The 25,725-nt window shown below is 40.9% G+C and overlaps 2 protein-coding genes across 4 annotated transcripts; both read right to left on the bottom strand.

Moving 5' to 3' along the window:
* Nucleotides 1–2,349: 2,349 nt before the first annotated feature.
* Nucleotides 2,350–19,725, bottom strand: ptpn21 (protein tyrosine phosphatase non-receptor type 21). 3 transcript variants are annotated; one of them, XM_008279849.1, is made up of 20 exons: nucleotides 19,523–19,725; nucleotides 18,436–18,735; nucleotides 16,869–17,038; nucleotides 16,424–16,521; nucleotides 15,099–15,166; nucleotides 14,930–15,000; nucleotides 13,971–14,058; nucleotides 13,784–13,872; nucleotides 13,126–13,213; nucleotides 12,591–12,670; nucleotides 12,364–12,471; nucleotides 11,586–11,646; nucleotides 11,288–11,369; nucleotides 9,595–11,123; nucleotides 8,267–8,407; nucleotides 7,138–7,356; nucleotides 5,860–5,988; nucleotides 5,537–5,771; nucleotides 5,195–5,355; nucleotides 2,350–4,468 (listed from the first exon to the last, which is right to left on the bottom strand). In XM_008279849.1, exons 2-20 carry the CDS (start codon nucleotides 18,613–18,615, stop codon nucleotides 4,340–4,342), a joined length of 3,726 nt encoding a protein of 1,241 aa, XP_008278071.1. In that variant the 5' UTR covers nucleotides 18,616–18,735; nucleotides 19,523–19,725; the 3' UTR covers nucleotides 2,350–4,339. The 3 variants fall into 3 exon arrangements, with proteins under 3 accessions (XP_008278071.1, XP_008278072.1, XP_008278073.1); XM_008279850.1 differs by lacking the exon at nucleotides 19,523–19,725 and adding an exon at nucleotides 19,117–19,471; XM_008279851.1 differs by lacking the exon at nucleotides 12,364–12,471.
* Nucleotides 19,726–20,275: 550 nt separating this feature from the next.
* Nucleotides 20,276–25,663, bottom strand: spata7 (spermatogenesis associated 7). The gene is made up of 12 exons (XM_008279848.1): nucleotides 25,441–25,663; nucleotides 24,617–24,679; nucleotides 24,437–24,526; nucleotides 24,268–24,315; nucleotides 23,500–23,603; nucleotides 22,843–23,297; nucleotides 22,679–22,724; nucleotides 22,273–22,394; nucleotides 22,125–22,175; nucleotides 21,896–21,973; nucleotides 21,596–21,653; nucleotides 20,276–21,498 (listed from the first exon to the last, which is right to left on the bottom strand). The coding sequence occupies exons 1-12, from the start codon at nucleotides 25,481–25,483 to the stop codon at nucleotides 20,872–20,874; spliced, it is 1,785 nt and encodes a 594-aa protein (XP_008278070.1). The 5' UTR covers nucleotides 25,484–25,663; the 3' UTR covers nucleotides 20,276–20,871.
* Nucleotides 25,664–25,725: the final 62 nt, after the last annotated feature.

The raw sequence follows: 25,725 nt of genomic DNA, 5'->3' as shown, positions 1-25,725 counted from the left end.
CTTTTATCAGTGTTTCATTTAGTTTTTTTCAATATCGTTATTAGTGAACATAACTGTCAATACATGAACTGTTGTGCAAAAGTGGCACAAATAACTCAACATGCGCATCGAGCCGTATTGGAGCTGTTTTCCAAATCCAGACAACATACTGAGTCCCAGCAGGTTGTGAGTATGTAAATGCTGGAATAGTGACAAAATGAAATATGCTATGATCCGACCGCGCTGAAGGAAACGAGGGACGGACTTACAATTGTGAAATATTAAAATGAATCATGGATGGTAGTCAGACATCTGAGAGCACCAAGAATTACTTTGAATGTTTTGGAAACAAATGGTAAAGCTTGTGCCAAATACAGAATACTATCCAGATTAAGTATAGCGTGGTACTGGGACACGGGCGTCCATCTTTAGCAAACAAAGACAATACAAGACAAAGACACTACACACTGTTTGCCTTCATAACAAAATATGAATTCCCCTAAAAGTTTTGCTTGTAGAGCGAAAGCTGTTGGGATAAACTGAAGGATCACTGAGATGATCTCTACTAATCGAAATGTGGCAAATGTACATCAATCAGCCACAACATTAAAATCAGCTGATTATTTTGTAGTTTGTCCTCGTGCTACGAAAGCAGCTCTGACCCACTGAGACATGAATTCCTCAAGAACCCTGAGCACCTAAATGTTAGTTATATCTTCTAGGTCTCATTGAATCCGGCTTGTTTTTCTAGTATATCCCACAAATTCCCAGTTAGATTTGGGAATGTAAAGGTCAAGTCAACACCTTGAACTCTGTCATGTTCTTCAAATACGGAGCCCGTCTGGTGACATCGATAAGAAATAGAAATAACTTGTTCACACGCATTAGTAAAACGTGGCCACCAGTTATTAATATGTGGAAACGACATCATTATCACACAGTGTTTCATCACAAGAGATCGCAGGATATCGGTGTCGTTCATTCCAAGGTTCAAATCAAATCAAATCAAAATGCTCCATGTTTCATACAAGTCCACCCGTTATCCTGAATCCACAGCTGGTATGACCGCACTGTGAAATTTACTCCACAACTTCTCTTGTTTCTTCATACTAGTAATGCGAGGCCACGACTTAACTACGTTGTTCCCACGCATTAATAACTCGTGGCCACAATTTACTAATGCGTGGAAACGAGTTATTTTTATTTCTTATCGATGTCACCAGACGGGCTCCTTATTCAAATCATTCCTGATGGATCTTTTGAAGTGTGGTGGTGCATTTTAACCAGCAGAAAAAGGTATCAGGGAATACCATGAAGAGTTAGATGTGGTCATGTTAAGGCAGTCTGACGCCTTTCTATCATGGCCAGTATCAAGTAGTTTGTGCTCCAGTGGCTCTTCTGTGGGATTCTGCTACACCAGCCATTGAGCAGTGGGCGCCCATGACCCTGTCTCTGGTTCACTGGTTGGCCTTCCTTGGACCACTTCTGGTAACAAACTGCATATCATGAGCACCCCACAAGACCTGCCACTCTGGAAATGCTTTGAGCCAGTCATCTAAAAATCACCAAGATGTTTAGATTCTTGTGTTGCCCATGTTTCCAGTTTTCGAGATCTTAGGTTGCATACCAAAACACATACTTTATCTTCTTAAAGTACGTACTATTTCATGCACACAATGGCGACAGACTGCTTTATCACAACAATAATGCACCTTAAACTTTGACTGTCGGTGTCTGTAGTGTGAAATGAGCTGTCGTCTGTGCTCTCAGTGGCTACAGCTTGTTTATACCTGTGAGAGACACTCTGACATGTGACGTAACTGTGAAGAGGATTGTGTGAGAACAGCAAGAAGAGCATGCTGGACCGCATGCTTCAAAACCCACCATATTAAATTTGAGTGTGTACATTTGACTGTGTGTTGGGATTTACTCAATATTTTTCTGGCATACAGTGTAATGTAGTAAAGATATTGGAATGCACCCTCACTGTTCTGTAACAAGATGGTTTGTGTTACTCGTCTCACCTCTTTGTGGTTTTAATGTTGTGGAGTGAAACTGCTGCTAGCATTGAGCACAATACGGCTGGACTGAAACATGGTGTCTCAGTTGTTCAGTCACATTGTAGTTCCAGTGTTGGGTCCGAGTGTCTGCTCAAAGCTTAGGAAAGGAAACATCACATTTTACATTTCAGTCTCCTGTAAAGTTGTGTACCATATCTTGATAGTGACCTCTTCTACCACTGATTTTAATCAATAAATATATTTTCCAAAAATGTAAACTCGCTCATTATGTTGATGGAAGTCAGTGAAGTGGACAACATCCACCACAAGGTGGCACAATGGACTGATGGAAAATGACAGAAGACACAAGTTATTTCCAAATACTTATTCTTGGCTGAAAATAGTTTCTACACATATTTCTTCCAATGGCATACCATGTTTTGTTCAATAGATACAGTTTATACATAGTTTGTACAATAACCAATAGTCATTAAAGCAAAAAATTTTACATTGTGTACATTATGAACAACAGAGCTGTACATGGACAAAACGTTTACACCTCGGCCACAAAGAGCCACTTTCAGTCTCCAAAGACTTGAGCATTACAAGAAAAAACCAAAAACGCAAACTCTAAAGCAAATTCAAACCACGTGTCTTAAAGAGACACAAAAACAAATTGCAGCTTCAGTTAAGATGTATTTTTCTTCAGTTAAGATCACAGCCCACGTCTTTGAAAAGAAAAACTTGTCAACAACAACAACAAAACATCAGAATAAGCAAAATTAGGGTCACTTCACTTTGGCCATATTATAAGTTGGCACCTTGAATTAAAAATAGGCTAATTACCAAAGTTGAAAAGCGTCGATTCCATCTAAACGTAGTGCCTGTAAACATTGTTTCTGTGCAGATTAACTTCGTCCTACGTACTACTTAAAACAGCAGTAGGACGTGGACTCGACCCAACTCCAATCAGACACCATTATCAAAGTGTCCATTAACAGTCAGGAGGTCGTTTGTTTAAGTAGGAAGTGTCTGTGCAGAGAGACATTTCTCAGTGGAGGAAAAACAAGCGAGGCAGTCAGAATACTGACATGGAGATGATCTGTCCATCAGACTTTGTGCTTCACGCTTACACAGAACACGGCAGCCAGCAGAGGCGACGCAAAGCCCAGCACACTGGACGCACACTGTTCTGGTTACATGTGAATGCACGTCCTCCTGGTTCATACCCACGTGTTACATCTTTGTCTGAAGCACTTAGATTGAAACAAAGGCCCAGCATTCGTGGCATTAAGGATCTGAGCTGAATTCACTGACGTCATTGTCTCTTTGTATCACTGCGCTATTGCAGGAATGTTGATCACTGCAATAAATGACACTGAATGAGAAGCGTTTCCTGCATATTTTGACAAAACAGTCGAAAGTATATCAAATACAGCAGTGGAGAGATAAAACATATTAAAATCAGATGTATAAAATAAATGTTCCAGTTTTAATCCAAACCCAAAAGAAACCTGCCAATTTTTCTTTTATAACTTCTCAAACCTGTGCAATGCAATTCTACTTCCCATCAATCCAGTGTTTTACAAAGACCAAGCCATCGTCGCCCACCTCTCTGTCAGCATCTTGTTTCACTTCGTTAAATAGATGTTTGGTAGGTCATAAGGACTTTTAAGACGAGAGTACAGAAGCGCACTTTTGGCTACTTACGATGCAAACAGCTCCACTGAATTGCTAAACTAATGTGCACCAGTTGTACCAGTGTCTGTGGTAGAATTTAGCCCCATCTACGCCCCCACAGGTCACATGATCCAAGTCAGTTATAATCACACCTTCACATGAACCCATTCATCATTTAACAACCCGTCCTTCATTTCATAACTAGAGAAAAGTCCTTCATTATCAGAACCAATAAAGCAACAGCAATCCACAATAATCTCTTAAAAAGTGTCCGTAGTCAAATGAAAATAAATCAGCTGTTCTCCATGCACGTCTATGATAGATTGTTTTCTAAATGCAGCTTAATATTGGTTCATTATGTACAGCAAGGTACTGTGAAAGTGCTGGGCTTTATGAAGCAATAATGTATGTAAAAAATCATATATATAGATAATACTGTTTAGAGGCAGGTCACAAGTCTTTAGAATCCTTCATGTGGCATTGTCTCGTATATGCCAAACCCTCAGCCTTTGCCTGATTTAAAACTTCACTAAAACACGGTTCAAATTTCTTCCACAATCTTTTTTTTTTCCTTTTTTTTAAACAGATTTGAACAGCTGCATCAGTGCAGTGCAGTCAGGCATAAATGCAAAACCCACCCTGCAATTATCTGTCATGTGACGTCGCCGAGACGCCTGTGATTAGATCAGCCGGGAATTGCGGAGGTACTGAATGAGGACCTTGTAGATGAAGGTGTACTGAGACAAGGTCTGAACCATCATCATCCTCTGAGCCCGCAGCGCCAACAGGACTTTTGGGACATCAAGCGTCTGGGGGAAAAAAAAAGTTTAGACATTTTAGTCTCAACAAACTGAGACGGCAGTGCAAAGAAAATACAGCCGTCCTCAAATTTATTCATAACTTCCCATTAAAGAAGGAAAAAAACTCACTGAAATAAACTGAAATCAACATAAGTAATAATAAATAAAAATGTTATTAAAATCATGACATTGCTTTTGAACCGTGGTTCAACAGAAATATTAATAAAAAAAAATTTAAAAAAAGCAAACAAGCATGACAAACTAATATTTTGTTGAACAACACTTTGAGCCAATCACTGCCATCAGGTGTTTTCTGTAACTCTCAGTCAGACTTCTGCACCTGTTGACAGGTGTTTGGATTTTAGCCACTGCTCATCAGCAAAGTGCTCTGATTTGTCCAGGACAGTTTTGTTTCTTTTTAAATTATTCTTTTTGATCACAATTCAAAAGCAATGTCTTATTTCACTAAATCATAATTTATCACATAGGCTCCACCCCCCGTGACCCCAGTGAGGATTAAGCAGTGTATAAATAATGGATGGATCATTTATCACATTTTTTATTTATTATGAATTTTTCTAGTTTCTAGTTATTTGAGTTTATATATATATATATGTATATTGTGAGTTTTGCCTTTTCTTTAATGGAAGGGGATGGACACATGAGGACGACTGAATACACCAGAAGTGGTCACAGCACAGGTTTCATGTTTTCATTTCACTTTTCTGAAGTTACCTCGTTGTGCTCGAGACAAGCTATCATGATCTCAGACAGGATGACGACTCCGGTCCGACCCACTCCAGCGCTGCAGTGGACCAGCACAGGTAGGTTGGTGTTCTTTGGGTCACTGATGCTGTTTGTGTGTCTCCTCACAGACTGAATCTCCTCCAGGTAGGCTGGAGAAGCATGAAAACACAGGTGAACACATGGCACAGTTTTTGGAAGCAAAACAATTTCCCTGAAGATAGTTGCAATGAACATTATGCCCAACTCATCTTGTCAGAGACATTCTTTAATGTGAAGATCAGATTATAAAAGCAAAACCGCAACAGACAGAGTGACTCTGATCCCACTCACTGAGGAAGCCTTTGAAGTCCTCAGGACAGCCGTGGTCAGGCCAGTCTGTGTACTGCAGGTGCCAGACAGTTCTCTCTTGTCCCGTCAGGAGGTGTTTGATCTTCAGCCCTGTGGTGGCGTAGCAGCCGGACTCTGTGCGGAAGCGTGTGGTGATCTTAAAGCGGCCGTACGTCACTGTGTTGTGACGTGAGCCGAGTCGGGGCCAGTACCGGAAGCTCTTTTCGCGGCCGCTCTCCTAGAGGAAGCGGACGACGTTGGAAATGTCAGTGCAGGTAGTGACGACACAAAAATGTGGAGCTTTAAAAAACAGAAAATCAACACACCTCTTCAGCAGTAACCATAGCGATGATGGAGACGCCCTGTTCCCACACCATCTGCCAGAAGTCCTGACATGTGTTCGACAGAGGACCCTGTGTGGCAATGTAACTCCACTCCTGTCCACTTACTGTTATCTGATGAGACAGGAGACAATGGGAGTGTTTTTGAAGCCATCAGCCATGGGAACTCATCAATAATTCCTTCTAAAAACTGAGCCAGAAATTCTCTTACTCCTGAGACTGAACAATGAGGGAGTAACAGTGACCAAGTCATTGCCTTCCCACAAACCACCAAACACCCTTGTATGAGTAGCATGTCAGCTATTCATGAGCAGCTGAAATCCAGGCGAGTGCTGGGATGTCTGGTTATCAGGCCTGGAGGATGGGATGAATCAAACATTGTGTGGACTGTGCTGAAGCGGTTTTGCTAAAGATTGTAATTATATTGATCACTCAAAATTCAGCCTCTTTCGGCATTTAATTAGAAATTACAGTTCGGATCACATCTGAGACTCTCAGCACACAGAGGGAAGAAAGAGATGTGCTGTTGGAGGCGTCTGTCGTGCACTAGCGGCACATTGTTGTGTATTAAACAGTGTAGTACAACTCAAAACTATTTTGTTTTCAGAAGTGGTCGAGAAGCAGTCAGCTATGAACAGCTAACTAACTTTAATCTCACTCGGGCTGTGAATAAAACCGTACAACATGTACAGTATGTTTGGAAAGGGAAGCAGCCCAATCATCTGGTTTATGGGGAGTAACTCTGAAGTACCACAGACACAACGAGTGTGTGTTCCTTCAGCAATATTACATCTGTATTGTTGGCACAATTCTCTGATGTAAATGCACACATTTAAGGATGTTAATCATTAAGACTGGTCTAGGCTCCGCTCCTAAAGCTGGTATTCACAAAGCTGTACTGTTATTTGTTTGATGCATTATGTAAAGCACTTATAATTGCCTCTGTGCATGCAATGTGCTATGCAAATAAACCTGCCTTGGCTTTGAGAATATATAGTGTCGGCTTTTACTTTGCAGCAGAATGTCACTCTCCAGTCTTTGGTGGTCATGTTAGCAAACTTAATTGTGGAATTTTACACTGAAATAAAGTCCAAAATGGCACAGTGATGTAGGCACATGTGACAGTTTTTAGTGAGACTTTGTGTTTGCCTTACAGATGAAGACATCACGAGCAGCTTTTTTGATAAAAACCTTACTTCTGGGGGATCTTAAGAAAAAAAAAATCACGCCCATGTGATTATTATACATCTCTGCACAACTTACTCTAACGTGTGAAGCATTGATGTAGCCTGTGTTGTTCTCTTTAGTGGGAACCAGCTCCACTCGGGTGTCGTCATAAGGCAGGACATCTTGGAAGCGGTTTTTGTCTCCACTCTCTGGCAGCTGGGCAACGGTGCACTCCCCTCCTGGACGACGCTTTGGGATGCTCTCATACTCCTTTAACAGTTCACCTCTATCCATGTGCTGCTCCAGCACCATGCACTGATGTACACAGACAGAAAACATGTCACTCTCATGGGCAATGAAATCCCTATTCATGAATAACTTTATCTCAGCCAGCCAGTTTCATTTTAAAAATAAACTAATTGTGTAGTCAGATGTACAGCATCATCTCTTTGTCTTTGATCAGAACTGAGACAGCAGTGATACTTTGCATGCAAGAACATTTTTGATCTCAATAAAAATCAATGATAAGAAAAAAATCCTGCAAAAGTTGGTGACAAAATACAAGACTGAAGGACAATCTTCTTTAACAGATGAGGGAACAACTAGTTGTACTTTACCAGCTTGCCATAGGAAGAACTGTTGTGCATGGTGTTCTGACCCGATCCACCTAATGTTTTGATGCATTAGTACCTAAACTAGCTGTTTATGCTAATTCCATCCTTTTAAAGAATATTGTTCTTGTAAAAAGTCTAGAAAAATGTAAATATGTAGCATTGTAGGCAATTTTTTAAACTGTCAAACTACCTGCATGAGATGCAATATTATGCCAAGTTTTCTAAATTTGATCTGCACTAGTGAAAGTCAACATACATGATAGAACAACAAAGGACATCAGGAGACAGTTTATAATACAAGTAAAGAAGAATGAAAAGAACGTATTCATACAAATGAAGCATCAGGGAACTACAGGCTATGGATAACTATACTTGTGTGTATGACACAACTATTCTTGATGAGGTGGAGAAGTGCTGGGAACTTACTTTCACTGTCATAGCAACAACAACAACAACAAGGCTAACCAGTTCAGTTGTGTTAAAATTGGGTAAAAGAAATTTCCTTAATGTGTCCTTCAAAACAAACCACAATAGTAAAGTCTCTAAACAAACGTACTGTAAAAAACGAACTAAATTACAAAACTACAGACAAAATCAAACAAGCGTCCTACCCGCTCGTCGTTGGAGGCACGTTCAGGCTCATCCTTGATGTCGTCATGCACTGGCTGCCTAGACACCGAGAGGCCATTGAGATGGGCCACCTTCAGAGGACCCATCTTCTTCACCTCTGACCTCGCTCCTTTCTTCATGCCCTGGTATGGCAACAGAGTAGAGACAGAGAAACAGTGAGGATAAATATGTGTGAGCCTCTGCGAGAGAGAAGAGAAATACAAAAGGGGAGGGACAGCACAGCCTCATTGGGCGTTCTCCGGGAGAATGTCACCTTTCCAGTTTTCCAAGGTAGTGAAACTACATTCTTTCGATATGAGTTAAAGTGAGCCCGTTTGCGTCATTCAGCTCTGGCCACTGAAACTTCCTCTAATTCCTTCTACATGTACACTCGTGATCTTGAGATGAGCCAAAGATGTCAAGTAACTGAGAAAAACAAGGCGCACACAATGCATCTGATTTCATAGAACTATACACAGAACAATTAACATCTAGATAGACATGGAGTTACCAGCTGATTGACTGTTATTATTACTGTTCATCACCAAACGTGACTGCTCCTTAATGCAAAATGGCCTAGTTGCCTACGCTTTCTTTTACTGAGCAGTCTCAAATAACCCTTCGTCTCCATTGTCAACATGCCTGCTGCTGCTGCTGCAGCTTGACTCTCGCGGTGTTTGTGTGTCCACCCACCAGGTCCATATCCTGCCTCTTTTCTCTGGTCAACTTTACCTCCTGGGTCTATTTCCTCCGGGCTGGCTTATGTTTTTAAGCCATATACATAAATATGCAGTAAATACCCATACTTAATCACACTTCACTTTGTCTTACCACAAAAAGCGCTAGTTTTAGGGGGTCTGATTAGAGACATCCACACCAAGAGATGAACAGAAGTAGAAAATCTGTTCAAAGGAAACCTGGAATCAGCAGCGTTTCCAAGTGTTCACAGGTGTCGGCAATACTGGAAAAAAAAATGTAGACTCCGGATGTTCTACCACATACAGTTTGAATTTGTTCCATATTTGTCTCCTGTCTGCTCTGTGCAACTGACCAGTGAGTTAAACTACCAAGTTTGCCTTAAACCAAGTTTAAAAGGAACATATTTCGAAAAGTGCAGAGAGACCGGATAGAAGATCTCTAAAAATATATCTAACTCTCTAAAATATCTCTGTTACTGCTACAACACAACAAAAGTGCCCGTATCAAATCACTAGTGCACTATACGATAACTGTAAACAAGTATATTTTCTGATGTAGGCTGAGTTAAACAACAACAACACATTAACAGAATGGCTCCAAGCTAAGAACTGACGTTTGGAACAGGACTCACCGGTGGCGGCAAACCCTCTACAGTTTTCTTCCCTGGAGGCACATCAGACACGGGCCTCTTCTTAAAGTCTTTCTTAGTCCTCTGCTTGGCCTGGCCACTCAGGTCTCCCTCTGAGACCGAGGGCATAATCCTGGGCTGTCGTAAATCTGACAGCAGGTACAGGGGCTCCCCTTCTTGGATCAGGGGGTGAACCTTGTAGGACATGGGGCTGGTTACAGAGGGGTCGAGGGCAGAGCCTATGGGATATGCAGGAGGAGGCTCAATGGGGGTCTGTTGCTGAGGCGTCAGGGAAGACAGAGACGTCAGGCTGTGATGCTGTTGTGGCGGCTGCTCAGGAACGATGGCTGCCATTGCGTCCTGAGATAGTGGAGTGTGACGTCCGCTGTCGTCCTCAAACTCCTCTTCTTCACCACTGCTGTGAACGAGCATGGTGGCGTCTGAAAGGGACTTTTTGTGTCCATACTGCACGTCCTCCTTGATGTCTCCCCTGTCCTCTGTCTTTGTGCGTTCAAAAAACACGTTAAGCTGGGACCCCTGAGAGCGACCGCCACGCAGCACCGGAGGGGGCGTGGCTGTTTCAGCAGCCGAAGAAGACACAGTCCGCTCTTTGACTCTCATACCTTCCAGGCTGTGTGCCAACCCAGCAATTTCAATAGAATTACGCTTCTGAGCGTGGTATGGGTGTCTGTGCGGGGGTCCGCTGAAAAGAGGCTCTGAAACCTCTTGCAAAGAGTGTGCAACAGGCAGGCTGTCCTCTTGAAAGGTCTGGACTGAGTGATGCACGCGCCTCGTGATGATCAGGTCTGGATTGCTACTGCTGACATACAGGTGACGCGACAGGTCAGGTGTACTGTTTGCAGGTCGCGGATGAGCATATGGGTATGGTGGAGGTGGTCGGTACACGTGTGTTCTCATGATGTTAGGGGCTGGATACTCCTGTGCCTGTTGTAGCTGGACATTTGTGAGCTCTGGGACACTCACTGCCCCCACGACAGGCCTCCTCTCTGTAGGGTAGGGGTACGGAGAAGGGCTATGGAAGCTGGAGCCTAGATGGAAGGGATAGTGGTGGTGTTGGGCTGCTCCGCCATGTTCCCCCCTAATCTCTGGCTGGCTGTAAACCAGAGGGTCTGGCCTACTGTAGGCATATGAGTTTCCAATGTTTAGGTTCCTCATTGAGTGGCTCTGCCGGTGCTCTTGAGACAGAACCATTCCTCCCCCTGTGCCTCGGTTCTTCTGCCGCATCACCGTCTCATAATCAGGAGTGGCACGATAGGAAGGTGGGATGAGAGCGCTGTGGCGGTGAGAGGGGACGTAGTCTGGCCTGGTGATGTCGCTAGTAATAGAGGGGTTGGAGGACATGGGTGAGGGCTGAAGGTAGTGCTGGGGATTGGTAAGAGAGCTGGTGCTATGGGCGCTGTACACGCTGCCGTTACGTAAACGCCCTCCGCTGCTGTATTCCAGAGGAGGGCAGTCCAGGCTGGTCTGAGAGTGGTAGTAATACCCGTTCTGACTGTTCATATACAGGTTGTCTATGAGAAAGTAATAACGAGAACAAGTTGGATATAGGATCAGAAGAACAAAACAATTTAAATTCAGCTGAACACAATGCAGAATCACAAGGCAATAGAATTAGTAGCATCACGTACTCATTTACGAGCTCTTAGTTGCAAGTCAATTTCTAAACAGTAGCTACCTTGTGATGATGTGTAAGGCTCTGTGAAATGCCCATTGTAGTGCATTTGCGGTGGGGGCATCATGTAGGCCTGTGGCTTTGGCTGTAAAATAAACAAGAGAGGCATTTAGTTCAAGATGCTGTCCAAGAACAAAGAATTAAATATGCCTGGGCGATAACACACTGCTGCTGCAAAAGGATTTGAACATATTTAATGTGCTACAATACCAGCCAGACATGTGGTAGGAATTTATACCAGCAAACAAAATGTGTTAGCATTGGCATTTTGCAATTGGTTTTGAGGGAGCATGGACATTACCAGAGATATTCTAGTGCTGGATCTCCGTCTGACTGGGTTGACAACTGTAGGCTGGGTTTGGCTGGTGGGGAAAAAAACAAAACATGTCAGTAAAAATAGATGATTTCACCCAAGAGCAGTACTACTAATAGGCTTTCCAACACCTAATTTTCTCTTGTTGTTCTTCAACACTGATGCCCACACAGCAAGGTGCACACAAAGTCAAGTCCAGCACAGTTTAAAAACATGTCACACACCTCTTCTCCAGTACACCAGATAATGTACTTGCTCCAGTGCACCCACAAGCACACTGTATGCAGCACGCTTGGGCTTATTTTGAATTACTTACATTTATTAAATATTTTAAAAAGTAAAAGTTTCTCCTGACACATGACACCGAACAAAAAATTGGCCCAATGAAAATATAATCTAAACTTAGTATAGTTGGGATTTATATTTGAAAACTTGTATTATCACAGAAGTAAAAGAAGTATAAATTTGACCAAGCTTTTGCTGCCAATCTTCAACATGTGATGTCAGTCAGTACTCAACAAGTACAGACAGGTCTGATACTCCTTCCCACTAACAGGTCAACAGTGACAAGTCCCTGTAAACCAAAGTTAAAAATGTATTTTAAGCGGATATAAAATGACTAAATGCTTCACAACCGAAGGCCCATTTCAGATATAAAGAGCTTAACCAACAATGGCAGCACTGTTGAGTAAGCAATCACAAAGGGATGGATAATGGCACCTGCTTGATAAGCACACTGTAGGTGGTGGCTGACTTTGTTGCTCACCCCTTATTAGAAGGCAGAGAGGGGCGAGAGAGCATTGGAAAACGAGGAAAGGATAGAGTGAGAAGGGACTTCTGGGAGCCCTCAGAAGGCAGGGGGTCACACTCCTCTCTGAAGAGAGAGGAGGAGAGGAGGACAGACATGAGACTACACCAAAGAGGAGACACATGCATGAGACAACGAGGAACAAAGAGACAGGAACTGGGCTAGACATGTTAAAAAACACTTACAGGCTACTTTTGTTAATCTTATAAAACTTGAGTCTGGCCAGACACATCCGGCACACATATTTGGAGGTTTCCATGTCTTCCTACACATGAAAAGAAAGAAAGAAAAAAAAACTGTTAGATGGCGAGACAGTTGGTACAGAGGTGGTGTTTGCTCAGTTATGTACAAACAAAAGCTTTCCTGTGTAGACCCTGAATTGCTTCTACACTGTTTCAGCTAATGGTATGTGACTTTGTAAACCACACATACCCAAAGAACAGCCACACCCACCCACACACACATACGTACATACACACACACACACACACCCCCACCCACACACACATGCACACATGTGTGCACGCACGCACGCACGCACACACACACACACACGTACACACACACACACACATATACATACACACAGTGGTGCATTGTTAAAACCAGCTGATTTTAAGCTGTGAGAGGACATCCCCAATTTTGCTAAATCCAATAACAGACAGCAGTGTCCCTCAGGATTGTTAGAGAAGAGACTGAGGAATGGCAGCAGAGACTTACAGTCTGGAACTGAACACTCTCCTCCCTGTTGGCTAGCTCCAGGGCAAAGAAGGACCTGTTGTGACTCATGTTGTTAATTTCGTGCCACCTACACAAGCCAATTAAAGCACAGTGGCAAAGAGAAAGAGGGGGAAAAGAACACATGATGTCATGGTGGTCACAAAACATCACAGCATTTTGTTTTTTATTTACAGATTGTGGTACTGCTTCACCAACACTTGATGAAAATGACATGTAGGAGTCAAAAGTTACTTAGAACTAATACTAGTATATAGATAAAAAATAGGTCAAAACATTGTTCACCTATTCACTAAACTGACAGATAAAAATATATACATATATATAAATAATTTATTAATAATAATAATAATAATATATGTAGTCTATTGTAGTCTAATGTTTCCACAATTCTTATCAGCTACCACAGTCTACCTGACTCATTTCCTCTTGGGGCATTTTCAGGTCTAGAGAGCATTAAGGAGACAACCTTAACTAAGTGTAGCTGGGAGCTGTGCCATAAAAAGCAATCTATCCTGACACATTCAATGTAATTATTGCTCACAGTCACAAGTTACTACATCAGGTTTTTTTTTTCAGTGATTCATGTTCTACCTTTTAAGCATTGTAGTAATAGCCAAACGTTTTTTTCTTGACTTACCTAAATAAAAGGAGTGGACGTGTGTTTTTGTGCTTGACAAAGATGCCATCGAGGCAGGACCCCAGGGTAACATCTGTACCTGTACTGTCCTGCTCAGATGAAAGGAAAGAGAAGACTTTAGTTTCCTAGACTTTACAAGCCAATGTCCTGCTTTCTAGGGGTTTGGGTTATGAATTTGTAGATCTACCTTAGCTTGATAGCTTTCCTGACCATATCCTTCCATTTTCTCCACCTCCTGCATGTACAACATCTCTGCCTCTGCCGCTGACAGACCTCTGAAAAGGTAAGTAAAGCATTAAGACACAACCAACAGACAAAATCTATTGCCTCGACATAAAAAGACAAACATAAAGTTACAAAAAATAAAGCTGATTGCAGCGACGGCAATAAAATAATAAAAAACAGTTAAACTCAAAGTTGAGCAGTGGTAATTATAGTGTGAGTGTTGTGCAAGTGATGAAAAGCGTGGACACCTATCCTTGAAACAAAACTTGAGGACACATCAGATAAAATTAGGTTAAATGATTCAAATTCAGTTTTATTTGTGCTTCCGCAGCCCACACATGCCCACACAAACTTTTAGGTACAATACTACCCTTTATGTTTACTGTTATTATTGCTGCAATTAAGCTTCATTCTTATTTTTATCAGTCATTCAGGAGCCTGTGATTGTCACGTGTTACCATCAGGTTTGGCATGTCAGAGTATAATTACACTCTGAAACTATCATTAGCTGACACGTTCTCATGACAACCTGCCTTACAAGTCCTAAGGGATCAATTATGGCCAAAAGGGTTGATGGAATTCTGAGACTTTACAGCTAGAATTGCTCTAACTTTTGTAAAGTTGTGCTTTTTTTCTATTTTTTAAAGCTAGTTTTAAGTCTACTTGCTGCAAAAATTCATTTATTTTCCCTAGAAAAATCAAAATATGTAATATGCCCACACTTGGCATACAACTGTGTATACATCCTTGGTGACATTTTCATGTCAATCCAGATGACCACTCATAAAGAGGCAGAATCTCTGGACACATACAAAACATTTCGAATCAGCGGGGGACAGCGTTTCCCTGCAACTCACGAAGCTGTTTGTCTGCTGATCTGCACACAGAACAATCATGCTGATGCTTTGAAAACCTGCTCACCTGAAGGATTGATAAAGAAGAGCCACTTTCTGAGTGGCCTCTTCCAGCACTCGCTCATCCTGAATCCAGTCCTGCAAACACAGAGTCAGAATTGATACAAGCACTCAAATGAACTAAGCACATCTGACAATTGTTGCATGTTGCATTGCATACAAAACCAAACGCTTACAATAGGGAATAACACAAACTTCTGGAGGAACTCCTGGGAATCATATCGATTGAAGTCTCCAAAGTCAGCTGTGTACAAAAAGAAATGCAGCATGCAATATAAATTATTATAGAAAAGCAAACTCCGTGACATTGAACTCTGAGCAAATATTTTTACATGGCCACTTCTGCATTTAGTACAAGGAGGCAAAATAGACACAGAGGATTTGCAGAATGGTGTAATGCCTGTTGGAAAGCTACACTGTATGATGACATGATGGACTAATTTTAGGAGAGGAGAGGTCCATTTGTTATTGCTCCAGCTTGTGACAACGTAGAGGTTCGAAACTGTTACAGCTTCAGGCTGCCTTTTGGCAACATTCACAGCTATGTTAAGTATCCCAGGCATCAGCAGTGCTTACAGGCTACAACTGTCTTTCAGTCCAGACTATTCCTGCCTGCAACGCAAAACAGGGACCGCACAACTATATTTACAGCACAGTTACTAAGTATTCATAACAAATAAATCAATGACTAAATATTACGAGCACTTACACGAAGTTTCAAAGGGCTTTTCTTCAGGGCACATATTGAAAGCGGGACAGGCATTTGAACATGACTGCAACTGCAAAGTGATCTCAGTTGCTCTGCTATGCTAACACCCAGGCCAGTAAGTTTCACTGCCTGATATAACTTTGCCAGCAGTGTTTGAGATTCTTCCGGCTGGAAGAGGAGGACGTGTCAGAGCTGAAGTTCATGCAAGGAGTGTTCACATTCAGACACATACGCCTCTGACCAATTTAATAGACTGGTTTCGGATAGAGCTCCTTACAAGAATCTTGAGAATGTTTGTATAATTGTTCAGATGATTGGCTGAAGAAAGACTTGAGACAAACAACAGCCAATAATTATAAGTGATATGGGGTGTAGTAAAATAGGGTGGTTTACATCAATACATTTAATTAATGTTCCATTTTAAGACCCTAGCTTCGAGAAGAAACTAAGTTTTGAGTGCAAAAAATATTCTTCTGCTGCTCTAATTAAGAGGGCAAAGTAAATGGTTGGCCATAGTCTGGCTTCTTGTAGTTTATAAATGCCATAACTCTGGCAAACATAAGCCCTAATGAGCTGGCAGTCTCCTGTCTAGAAATTCATATACTTCTAGTGTGTCTAGTACAATTTCTGCAGGTTTTGTCTGATATCATGATGAAGGACAATTTCTCTGTGATTGCACCACCAATTAGTTTGCTACTTTGCCTGTTACTTAAAGCTCCTAAACTGCACCAAGACTCACACTAACAAATCGGCAAACTGTAATTTCTGTCCCAAGTATAATAGTCATATTACCTTGCACTGCTAGACTAGCTAAACGTATAGCTTGCTCCAGCGAGCATGAGATCCTGCCCTCTAGAACATCCTTCTTCAGTTGTAGATAATACTGATATCTGTGGAGAAAGCAGTGGTTAGTTGAGAGCAAGGAACAGACAAACAGGCAACAACCAAATATGACCATTTCATTCAAGTTTGCAGAAACTGTTGGAAGGTCGTTAAAAAGCAAAACTATACACATTATACCTGATACTTCTTGGCTTTGAATTAAGTATTAAAAAATAGATAGAGGGAAGAAATATTTACAAACTGGCACCTTGTTTAAGGTTTACAACTGTTCAAACACTTAATGTGGCCACACTAAACTTTACCACACATTCAGACTTGAAGTTTGTCTTAATATTTTGAAGATACATAGTTACAATGATGATATATTTAGTGGCTTATTCCCATCACTGATCACCTTGTAATCTCCTGTTGCAGTTGGGTGATGCTGGGTATGTAAAACACGACTCCAAAGTAAACGGTGGGCTCCAGCCCATACTTGTCCAGCTGCTTCTTCAACGGCTTCTCCAAGTCAATCCATCTCTGTTGGTTCTGCTTATTGAAGTACCACAGGCTGAAATACGTTATCTAAAAAGCAAAGAAGACAACATTACACCTCAACCACACTGTGACAAAAAAAAAAAAAAACATCTAGAGCATCCTGCACATCTTGCCGACTAATTTAGCTAATTTACCCAATAACAATTAAAATGAATGCCAATCTACCAAGCCATATATTACATCAAAACGTTGATACAACATTGCAGGTCTTCTCTTAATCATCTGTAGTGTTTTCCAAACATATAAAAACCTGAAGAAGAAAAGCTGCAGACTATCTTGTGACTGTCTGAACATAGTAGTAACCCCTGTAGGATTGTTGTTTACAATTTAGCTGACTGTGATTTATATTCAATCCTCAACCACAATTTTAAAAAATGACTTGCCAACTGTTTTGCACCAGACAAAATCAGTTATGAAAGATCACTGTGTATGTTTTATATGTTTTTTTTAAATCACAATTTGAAAAATAATGACCTTGAGCAGAAAAAACAACAACAGATAAGACACTGGTCAGGACATCCAACTTCTCTTTAAGACACATTGCCTACAGATCAATGTCAAGACTTCTGTGGTCCTTATTACATTTTGCCAACATGATTCTGGGGCAGATTTACCACGCATTTAAACCCACAGGAACTACTAACCCACAAAGCACAACCATGCAATTTGTAGTCTTTGAAGTGTTACCTTACAATTTCAATGTCTGATCACTACTAAAAAAAATTCTGTCATAGTTCAAATAAATCTTCCTAAATCAGTTAGAGTGACATAACTTGCATAACATTTTTATCAAAGACTGACATCTGAGAGAACCACACGATTGCACAATGACCGCTGTCGCCATCAAAAACAATGTGGCAGAAATGAAATAAGGGTGGAGGCCTACCACTCGCACTGTTAGGCAGACTGGATGACAAATGAAGCCTTGTTACATTATGGAGCACGGACACTTCAACATACTGCAAGCTCCAATGATTGTATGTATATTCAGTCGTCTTTACTATAAATTTGAAGTACAGCTGAGAGCACCGAGTGACCATAGTGGCCTCATGCATACATGAACATCAGTACATTATTCAATTTGACTCAAAACTGCTTTTCTTGACTACATCGTCTAAGCTTTGCAAGAGCTGGTACTTCTGTTAAATTTACTACAACATGTCAAACATTAGTAAGTAAGTAGGTTGTGTCGCTATATATAAAAATATGTGAGGCATGCAATAATGGGGGCAAATATTTTGATGATATGAGTTAACAATGACAAACTGGTTATCTTGGTTTCTGTTCTGCCCAACATTTCCCAGTAAGAATGTGACCAGAGGACAACCGTAACAAGAATACTTTCTTGCTGAGACGGCAAGTCTTAAAACGAGTCTATAAGAGCGAACAATCACTACTTGTATTGCATGAAGGCACATACATACCTCTCTTAACTCGAGTCTCTGGGCAACTGCCTCCAAACATTCCTGTCCGGTGCTCTCCACAGAAAGTGTAAACTCAACAAACTCTCCATTGAGAAGCTGAATCCGAGTGACAAGACAGCTCTTGCTTGAAACTGTATACCTTCGAGTCCTTTTGAGTTTTAGGCCAAATGGCAAGGGCATGTTTCAGGCTTCTTAAAGAGAGGAGGGGGTCTTCACTTAGTCCAGAGAGAGTACTTTCCTTGCTGTCCGGTCGAATATAGTGAGCATGTAATTAGTCATGTGGGTCTTCATCTGACAGATCTGAAAAGTAAGACAAAAATATGTAAATGCATATCCAAGATAATACAGTACACAAGAAAAACTAGTATAAAATAAATAAATAAAGCAGTCTTGGAGAAGGGGAGGAAACACACACAGACTTAATCACATCTTCTCTGTGGTCTCACGTATCTCTACAGAAATATGCTGCCATACTTTGGCTTTGAGTCTCGACACCTGTTATGTCACCGGGACACATATGTCAGAGCAGACAAACACATGGCAATTGGTAAATAATCCTCTTAAATGCTGCGTTTTGTTACCAACTTCACCGTTTCTTCAACAGCCCGTGTTCAAAGTCAACACTCTGGATGGAGCCTTAAAAGCACATTTATGGACGTATAGAAATTACAGACAGGCTACCTGAACACTTTAGAGTCATTTTGCCAAGCTTGTGGTTAGATTAATCCTCCTCCTGCGAATAGTCCGGTCCAAACACCGACAAGCGCAGCCGGAGTCGATACGCAGCAAGGCTACTGCAAAATCCCTGCTCACTTCCACCTCAGCCGTGCATCCTTCATATTTCTAATTATCTGCATTACAACGTAACTTTCATGAGTCCTAAATTCATCTATTCCAGTCTGTTCCACATACTGTATATATTCCGTACTAACTAGCTACAGTTCATTGCCACTTTTAACACAACCAAAACATGAACTGCCATTAAATTAGCTTCACTGCTAGCGTGCTAACTCAGGTTCCAGCAAATAGACGACACCCTAGGGAAGCTGACGTCGCCGGTAAATATTTTTGGGGAAAAAAACATTACCGTTAGCCACCAGATGCTATTTAGTAGTCCAACTACTACTCCGTCCTTAGGGGTTCCGCCATAAGGATCAGTGAATTTGTGCTTTTCTTTTTCTTTGTGTGAAGATATCTATCCGAATTAGAGGACGCTTATTAGCCAGCAGTTTGTTTCTGGATCAAAACTAACGTAGCACCCCATGCCTCCTGGTCCAACAGTTCACTCAAGTTCCAAGCGTGTTTCGCTTCCTGGGATTGGAAGAGCAACAAGTGTTTTCGGTCTACATCCGCCGCTCTATTTCTTTGATATTTTTTCTTGATTCTGCGGCTAATTTATCCATTAATTACACTAGACTTTACTTCACATGTACTATGAATTTACACAAACTTGATTGGTTAACGGTATTGTCCTGAAAAAACGCTTCAAATCCATTATAGTGCCTCCGCGGCGGAGGAATACATGGAGGTTTTCAGGGCCATGACATCAGACAGCTGGAATGCCGAGCGGTGAAAATGCCAGAAATGGGACAGCTGTCAGGAACTGCTGGCCGCAGACCTGTCTGTTTACCTTTTACACCGACTCAAAGCTCACCCGGCAGCTGAAACCGTAAACACTTAGCATTGTATAATGATTAAAGAGTTTCCCCTCTTTATTCGTTGGCAAAATGTCCCAAGTCACCATCTTCACATGTGGTTTTGTCTGCATATTTGCTGTTGAGTGTAGGCTGTGTGATTAACAGTTTGTAATAACAATAGTCCAATTAATCAAATGCAAGAGTACAAAGAGCAGAAGAATAGAAAATTTATTGCAATTGGAAAGACACTTTCTGGTGACAGTCAACTCCTATTAGCTACGTGTCAGAGGCTGATGTCAGCTGAACAAGTTTAGGCTACATTTTGTTATCTCAGATTTCTTTTTTTCTACAGTCTGAACATGTTTACTGCAGCTACATCATACTTAAGAGTCACTTGCAATTCACTCTCAAACTAAAGGATGCCACTAATTCCACACATCTATCCTTTGCAAATCTGCAAATTATAATACCATGGGGCAATAACTTAGATACAATTTAGCGCATTACTCTGAAATTCAGTTGCAGCATCAATCAAACATGTACCAATTTTACAACGTAAGACATTCCAGTCTTTTAATTGTGTGACATTTTCATTGTGCTTCTGTAAAAAATATCTTTTTAAAAAATCAAAACAACTACAACACCTCTTTAGTGCTGCTTATAAAACACAGAAAACAGTGTTAAATCATTTTTACAAAACTATACTTTTAGAAAATTCAAATAGTAAATTTCTCTCTGTAACAACAATCGGCTGGTAATAAAACACCCGTGGGCATTCAATCCCTGAATACAGCAAAAGTTAGAATTCATCATCACTAACAGAGGCAACTGTATTTGTAAGTTGCTCACTGGCATTCTCTGCATTTTCACAGTGTGTCTTGCTGGACACGTGCAGCGACTCTGACAAACGTCTTCCCAGATCCTCTAGCTCCTCAGATTGTCCATCGTAATGGCTGTCAGCTTGGTCTTGATCGCTGGCTGTGGTGGCGTATTCATTGTTTTCGTTGCTGACACGGTTGGTTGCAGTTGTGTCTACGTGCCGGAAGTCCTCCTCACTGTTTCCTGTGTTATCGGTAACATGCTCACTCAGCAATGGAGAGCCAGGGCCCTTTTCATCATCCTCAGCATGCTCCTTGTCGTCAGCCTTCATTTCAGCTGGTGAAGCTGTTGCCTCAGGAGAACTTAAGGGCGTAGACATCAGTAAGGGACGAGCATTTTCTGGCGAGTCAAAGTTTTCAATCAGTGACGCATAAGGAAACAGGTCATTGTTTTCTTTGGTTTTTACTTGTTTCCCCTCTGAATCCAGATGTGGTAGAAGTGTATCAAGCAGATCGTTCTTCTTTTCAAGTTCTGTACTGGAGGTGGACATGTTGGTTGGTTCTTCAAAATCTTTACGCAAAACTTCCAGAAGGTGGCGCATTTTACCCTGAAAACAAGCAACGCATGAAGTGAATGAGAGGAACTTGCCCTAAACAAGACTTGCTCAACATGTTTGGTATTGTACATAAAAGTTACACACCAACCTCATCAAGCTTATGTAGATTCATGTCAATATGCCGATTTATCACCCGGTCCAGGACCCTTGAAGAAGACAAAGACATCAATGATTATTCAGGATTTAGAAATAGGCCATCTATGGAACACATTTCTAGTTTTTTAGATACATACGAAGTAGCTATCAACAAGCTGTTAAAGAGTGTCTGGTGTATCCAGGCTGCACATATGTAAATACTCAAGCTGTTCATCGGTAATCTGACAGAAGGCATAGAGATAGTTAAAATTACAAGTACTTTTTAGAAAATAGTCAATAAAATATAAGAAACCTGTCAGATATGTGCCCCCTGGACAAGATATCTTCTGTTACAGCAGAAATGAATTCAAGGTACATTAATTCTTCTTCCCTGTAAAGAAACAGATGAGAATGATTCCTTCAATGAGAATACATCTTTTTGGCTTGTTTTCAAGTTTCAGTGAAGCATCAGTCAAATTTTTACACATATGGAAACCAATCTAAAGCTGTACAGGCATCTGACATTATGAAACGCTACGTACTCTGCAGATATATTCCTCATATTAGGAGACTTTCCTCTCTCTGGCGAGAACCTAGAAGATGAGACTTTTAGGACTTTTCCAGAGAAAATACACCAAGTACAGCATTAGGAATAAAATGCAACATAATATTATCACGTCATGAAATCACCTGGGTGAGGAGTCTAAGAAATGACGCTCTCTGCTCTTGGCTGTTCGACTCTGTTGTCTCGATGATGATAAATATGTGCCATTGAACTCATCCTCAGACCACTCATGCTCTGTAACATATTCCTGCAAAATACAAAGGGATGGAAAATGGAAAGGCATAATGATAGTCATGATCATGATATAAAACGATAGTCAAGGTTTTCTACCGATTAGATACATACTGTAGCTTATGTGAATTCTGACTGTAAATGATAGTTACATGACATTTTAAAAAGGACAATGAGTAGCATTACCAACCCTGAGCCACAAATAGGTTCAGTGGGCAACTTGTGGACAACACTATAATATCACAATTCATCATGATTTAATTATACGGCTTAATAATCAAATCAAATCTTCAAAATTACCTGAGATGGCTCATCAAATTCCCCTTTGTGTTCCTTGTTTTTTGTGCTGCATAACAACAACAAAATTAAATATATGTTAAGACACATGCTGCACAAGCTGACCTGTTTAAAAGGCACATCTCTGTTGCTATACTTGAAGTCTCGTTAAGACATTTAGTAAGTACCTTCCATGATATGTCTCCTGTCGCATCAGTCTTGAGCTGCTGCAGTCCTGAGTAGGTTTCCTTTGTGGTGCTCTGTAGTAGCGATATTTTGACAGGTATGAACTCTTATCTGATTTCAGAGTCTTAGGAGTGAATGGTTTGTCTCTGGTAAAGTGCTGTGAATGTTTCTGGAGCAAATCTCCGCCGTATGTCTTCTGAACGGGGTCCTGGAATGTCTTGTAGCAACTTTGATCTCCTGAAGCTCCCAGTGAACACGTTGACTGCTTCCTCTGCACAGCTGCCTCTGGGCTCCGGTACTTAATTTCTGATGCTGGGTGAATGTGATGAGAATTGACCTTACACGATGGATAAACTATCTCCTTTGCATTAAAGCTGGTGCTGAACCTTGGGCTGGACATCATGGAGCTCCTTGAGTGGAGGTAGGGGTTGTCATCATACTGCACAGATAATCTACTCTAAAAAGTAAACATGTATTGAATGAGTTATTGTGCAGATTGAAAAAGCCTGAATAGCTAATAATGTTGGTTTTGCATTTAAAGCTTTACATCTGCCTGTAATAATGCAGGCAAGGGCACGAGGGCTACATTTACACAACATAAGCTATCATCATGTAAAGCAATGACAAAACACATCAGTGACCCTTCTTTCATTTCTTACCTGGGCTGAGGAGCAGGAAGTTCTGCTGGTCCTCTGTGAGAGTGAGTGAGCTGAATGAGGACGACCACCTTTCCTGAGCTGCTCCTGCCTGATCTGATCATTGTCTAGGAACAGGTAAAATGAAAAACTAAAAAAAGGGACAGAAGATGGTCCATCTGCACAGTCACAGCAAAACAGTTCAGTATGTCACTTAGAGAGTCAAGTTTAAATAAAAAATACAACTATTCAAGTATCCATGTGTTGTTCTGTAAATTAATGTCATGATATCATTTCATTTTTTTATCTAACACCTTCTTTACTAGCCTTGCGATTGACCTAATTTTCCTGGAATGACTTAAGTAACCTCAACACATCAAGCAAGCAATAATGATTCTGCACACGAGGAAAGTATGTCTACCATGAGAGATGGGGTTTGGGGGGTGAGTTTCATCTTATACTCAAATGTGATGGCTTGCTGCATTGCATTATTGCTCAGTGATGGCAACTAGCCTCTGCCTATTCGATGATGTACATCTTCCTGAGTATATTATACTGATGCAAAGTGATAAGTTGACAAGTAAAACCTAAGTCAAAACCTAAATGCTGGTACTGTAGCTACATCCAGTATATAAGCCATAGGTTATGCAACTGCCATGTTTTTGTAAAATAAAAAAAATATATCACCAATTTAAAAGTGAGCCTTAAAATTTAAGACACATCCCCATTTCAAAAGCAAAGCAGTGTTCTGTCTTTAATATCTCATTTAATGTTTGACACTTGGATACTCACACTTCACACTATATAGCAGGCTTTTCGGTACTGAGGCATCAATGGCAGCTGTGGAACAAGGTATAAAGTGTCATTATTACTATTATCGTGCAACAGCAATACATGTGCTAAGCACATCAACATCTATGTCTCTGCAAGGATCAGAATGTAAGCCTGCCATGCGTCTCACCTTTCGCTGAGTAAACCTTTTTGTAATGAGACACCATGTGATCCTTAATGATGGATTGTGTCAACTTGCTGGAGGAGCGAGGACAGAAAGCTAAAAACACAAAACAACATGCAGTATGCCATAAAATAAGGCTCTTATCTTACAAATGACCAACATTCATTAGCCTGTATCAGTACTTACGGCTACTTTTCAAAGTCTGTCCTCTTGCAGAGGGGCTGCACCCCAGTCCAGAAGATACACTCCCTGCAATGACAGAGGTGCATATGGACGAGTTGATTCAATGGAAAAGACGATTTAAATGATCAGACAAAATAAAATACCAAATATTTGGCCCACACAGCTTCTCAAATGTGACAATGTACCACTTGATAATATTTTCCTTAAGTGTACATTAAATACCTTCAGAGTTTTTGAAAGTAATTTAAAATAATTGAAGGTGCCACTATAGGCTTTGATAACTTGTGATGATAATGTGTTGATGTTCATAAGATTTAGAGACTATGCAATCAAAAATTGTTTAAAAAATGTCTTCACGTAAATTTTTAACTGCTAAATTAAGCAATACAAAAATAAATAGGAGTAGATGTAAACAATAAGTACATTACTTTGTGTTTGTAGTCAGATTTTACTAGTGTTTGGGTTTATTCTGTTTAGTAAATTTAGGTTGCTGGATTATTTTGGGGTTAAAGTAATAAAAGAAAAATAAATATAGTAGGATAAAAACTAAAAAGACGTAGTAAATCTAACTTAACGTTAGCTGGCGTTAACTGAGGCATCGTATTACAAGCTAATGTTCTGTTTTCGTTTTAGATTTCTTTTTTTTTTAACCTCTTAAGTGCAGACAATGTGAGTAGTGACCATTGTCCAGATCGACTTTAAGCCACATTAGTGAGTGACACAGTCAGCAAGAGTTTATCTTTCATTAGCTGCCTAAGCATAATTTGAATATGCTTCCTTCTGCCGATTAGCTCCATAGCTAGCCAATGCTAATAGCATTTGCATACCTATTCTCGATTCCATGATAACGTTACACTCAGCGTATCCCATTTTCCGCAGAAATATTCCGGGACAGCGACGACAGAGCTCGGATACATCCAGAAACGTCCGTGTACTTAACTGTAAACATGTTGACGAAATAAAAACAATCAAGTAACGTCAAAGTAAAAGTCTAAACTAGCTTAAGCAGATGAGGGGCGAAGAAACGCTTCTCCGTCGCCATGCTGGTTGCTATGATTGCTTACGTCATCACGTTATTGCGTACGTGAGGACAGCCCACAGACCAGGAAACA

The sequence above is a fragment of the Stegastes partitus genome, unplaced genomic scaffold (genome assembly GCF_000690725.1).
Source record: "Stegastes partitus isolate 25-593 unplaced genomic scaffold, Stegastes_partitus-1.0.2 Scaffold173, whole genome shotgun sequence".
Lineage (NCBI taxonomy): Eukaryota > Metazoa > Chordata > Actinopteri > Pomacentridae > Stegastes > Stegastes partitus.
This window is presented reverse-complemented; position numbering and strand designations above follow the sequence as displayed.

Coding starts and splice junctions, on each gene's coding strand:
- ptpn21 (XM_008279849.1), bottom strand. CDS start 18,615: ATGCCCTTGCCATTTGGCCTAAAACTCAAAAGGACTCGAAGGTATACA. Junction 15,167..16,423: donor AGCTAGTCTAGCAGTGCAAG/GTAATATGACTA, acceptor TTTTGTACACAG/CTGACTTTGGAGACTTCAAT. Junction 5,356..5,536: donor GGACTTCAAAGGCTTCCTCA/GTGAGTGGGATC, acceptor ATGCTTCTCCAG/CCTACCTGGAGGAGATTCAG.
- spata7 (XM_008279848.1), bottom strand. CDS start 25,483: ATGGGATACGCTGAGTGTAACGTTATCATGGAATCGAGAATAG. Junction 24,680..25,440: donor TATCATGGAATCGAGAATAG/GTATGCAAATGC, acceptor CTGTCATTGCAG/GGAGTGTATCTTCTGGACTG. Junction 24,527..24,616: donor ACAGACTTTGAAAAGTAGCC/GTAAGTACTGAT, acceptor TTGTGTTTTTAG/CTTTCTGTCCTCGCTCCTCC.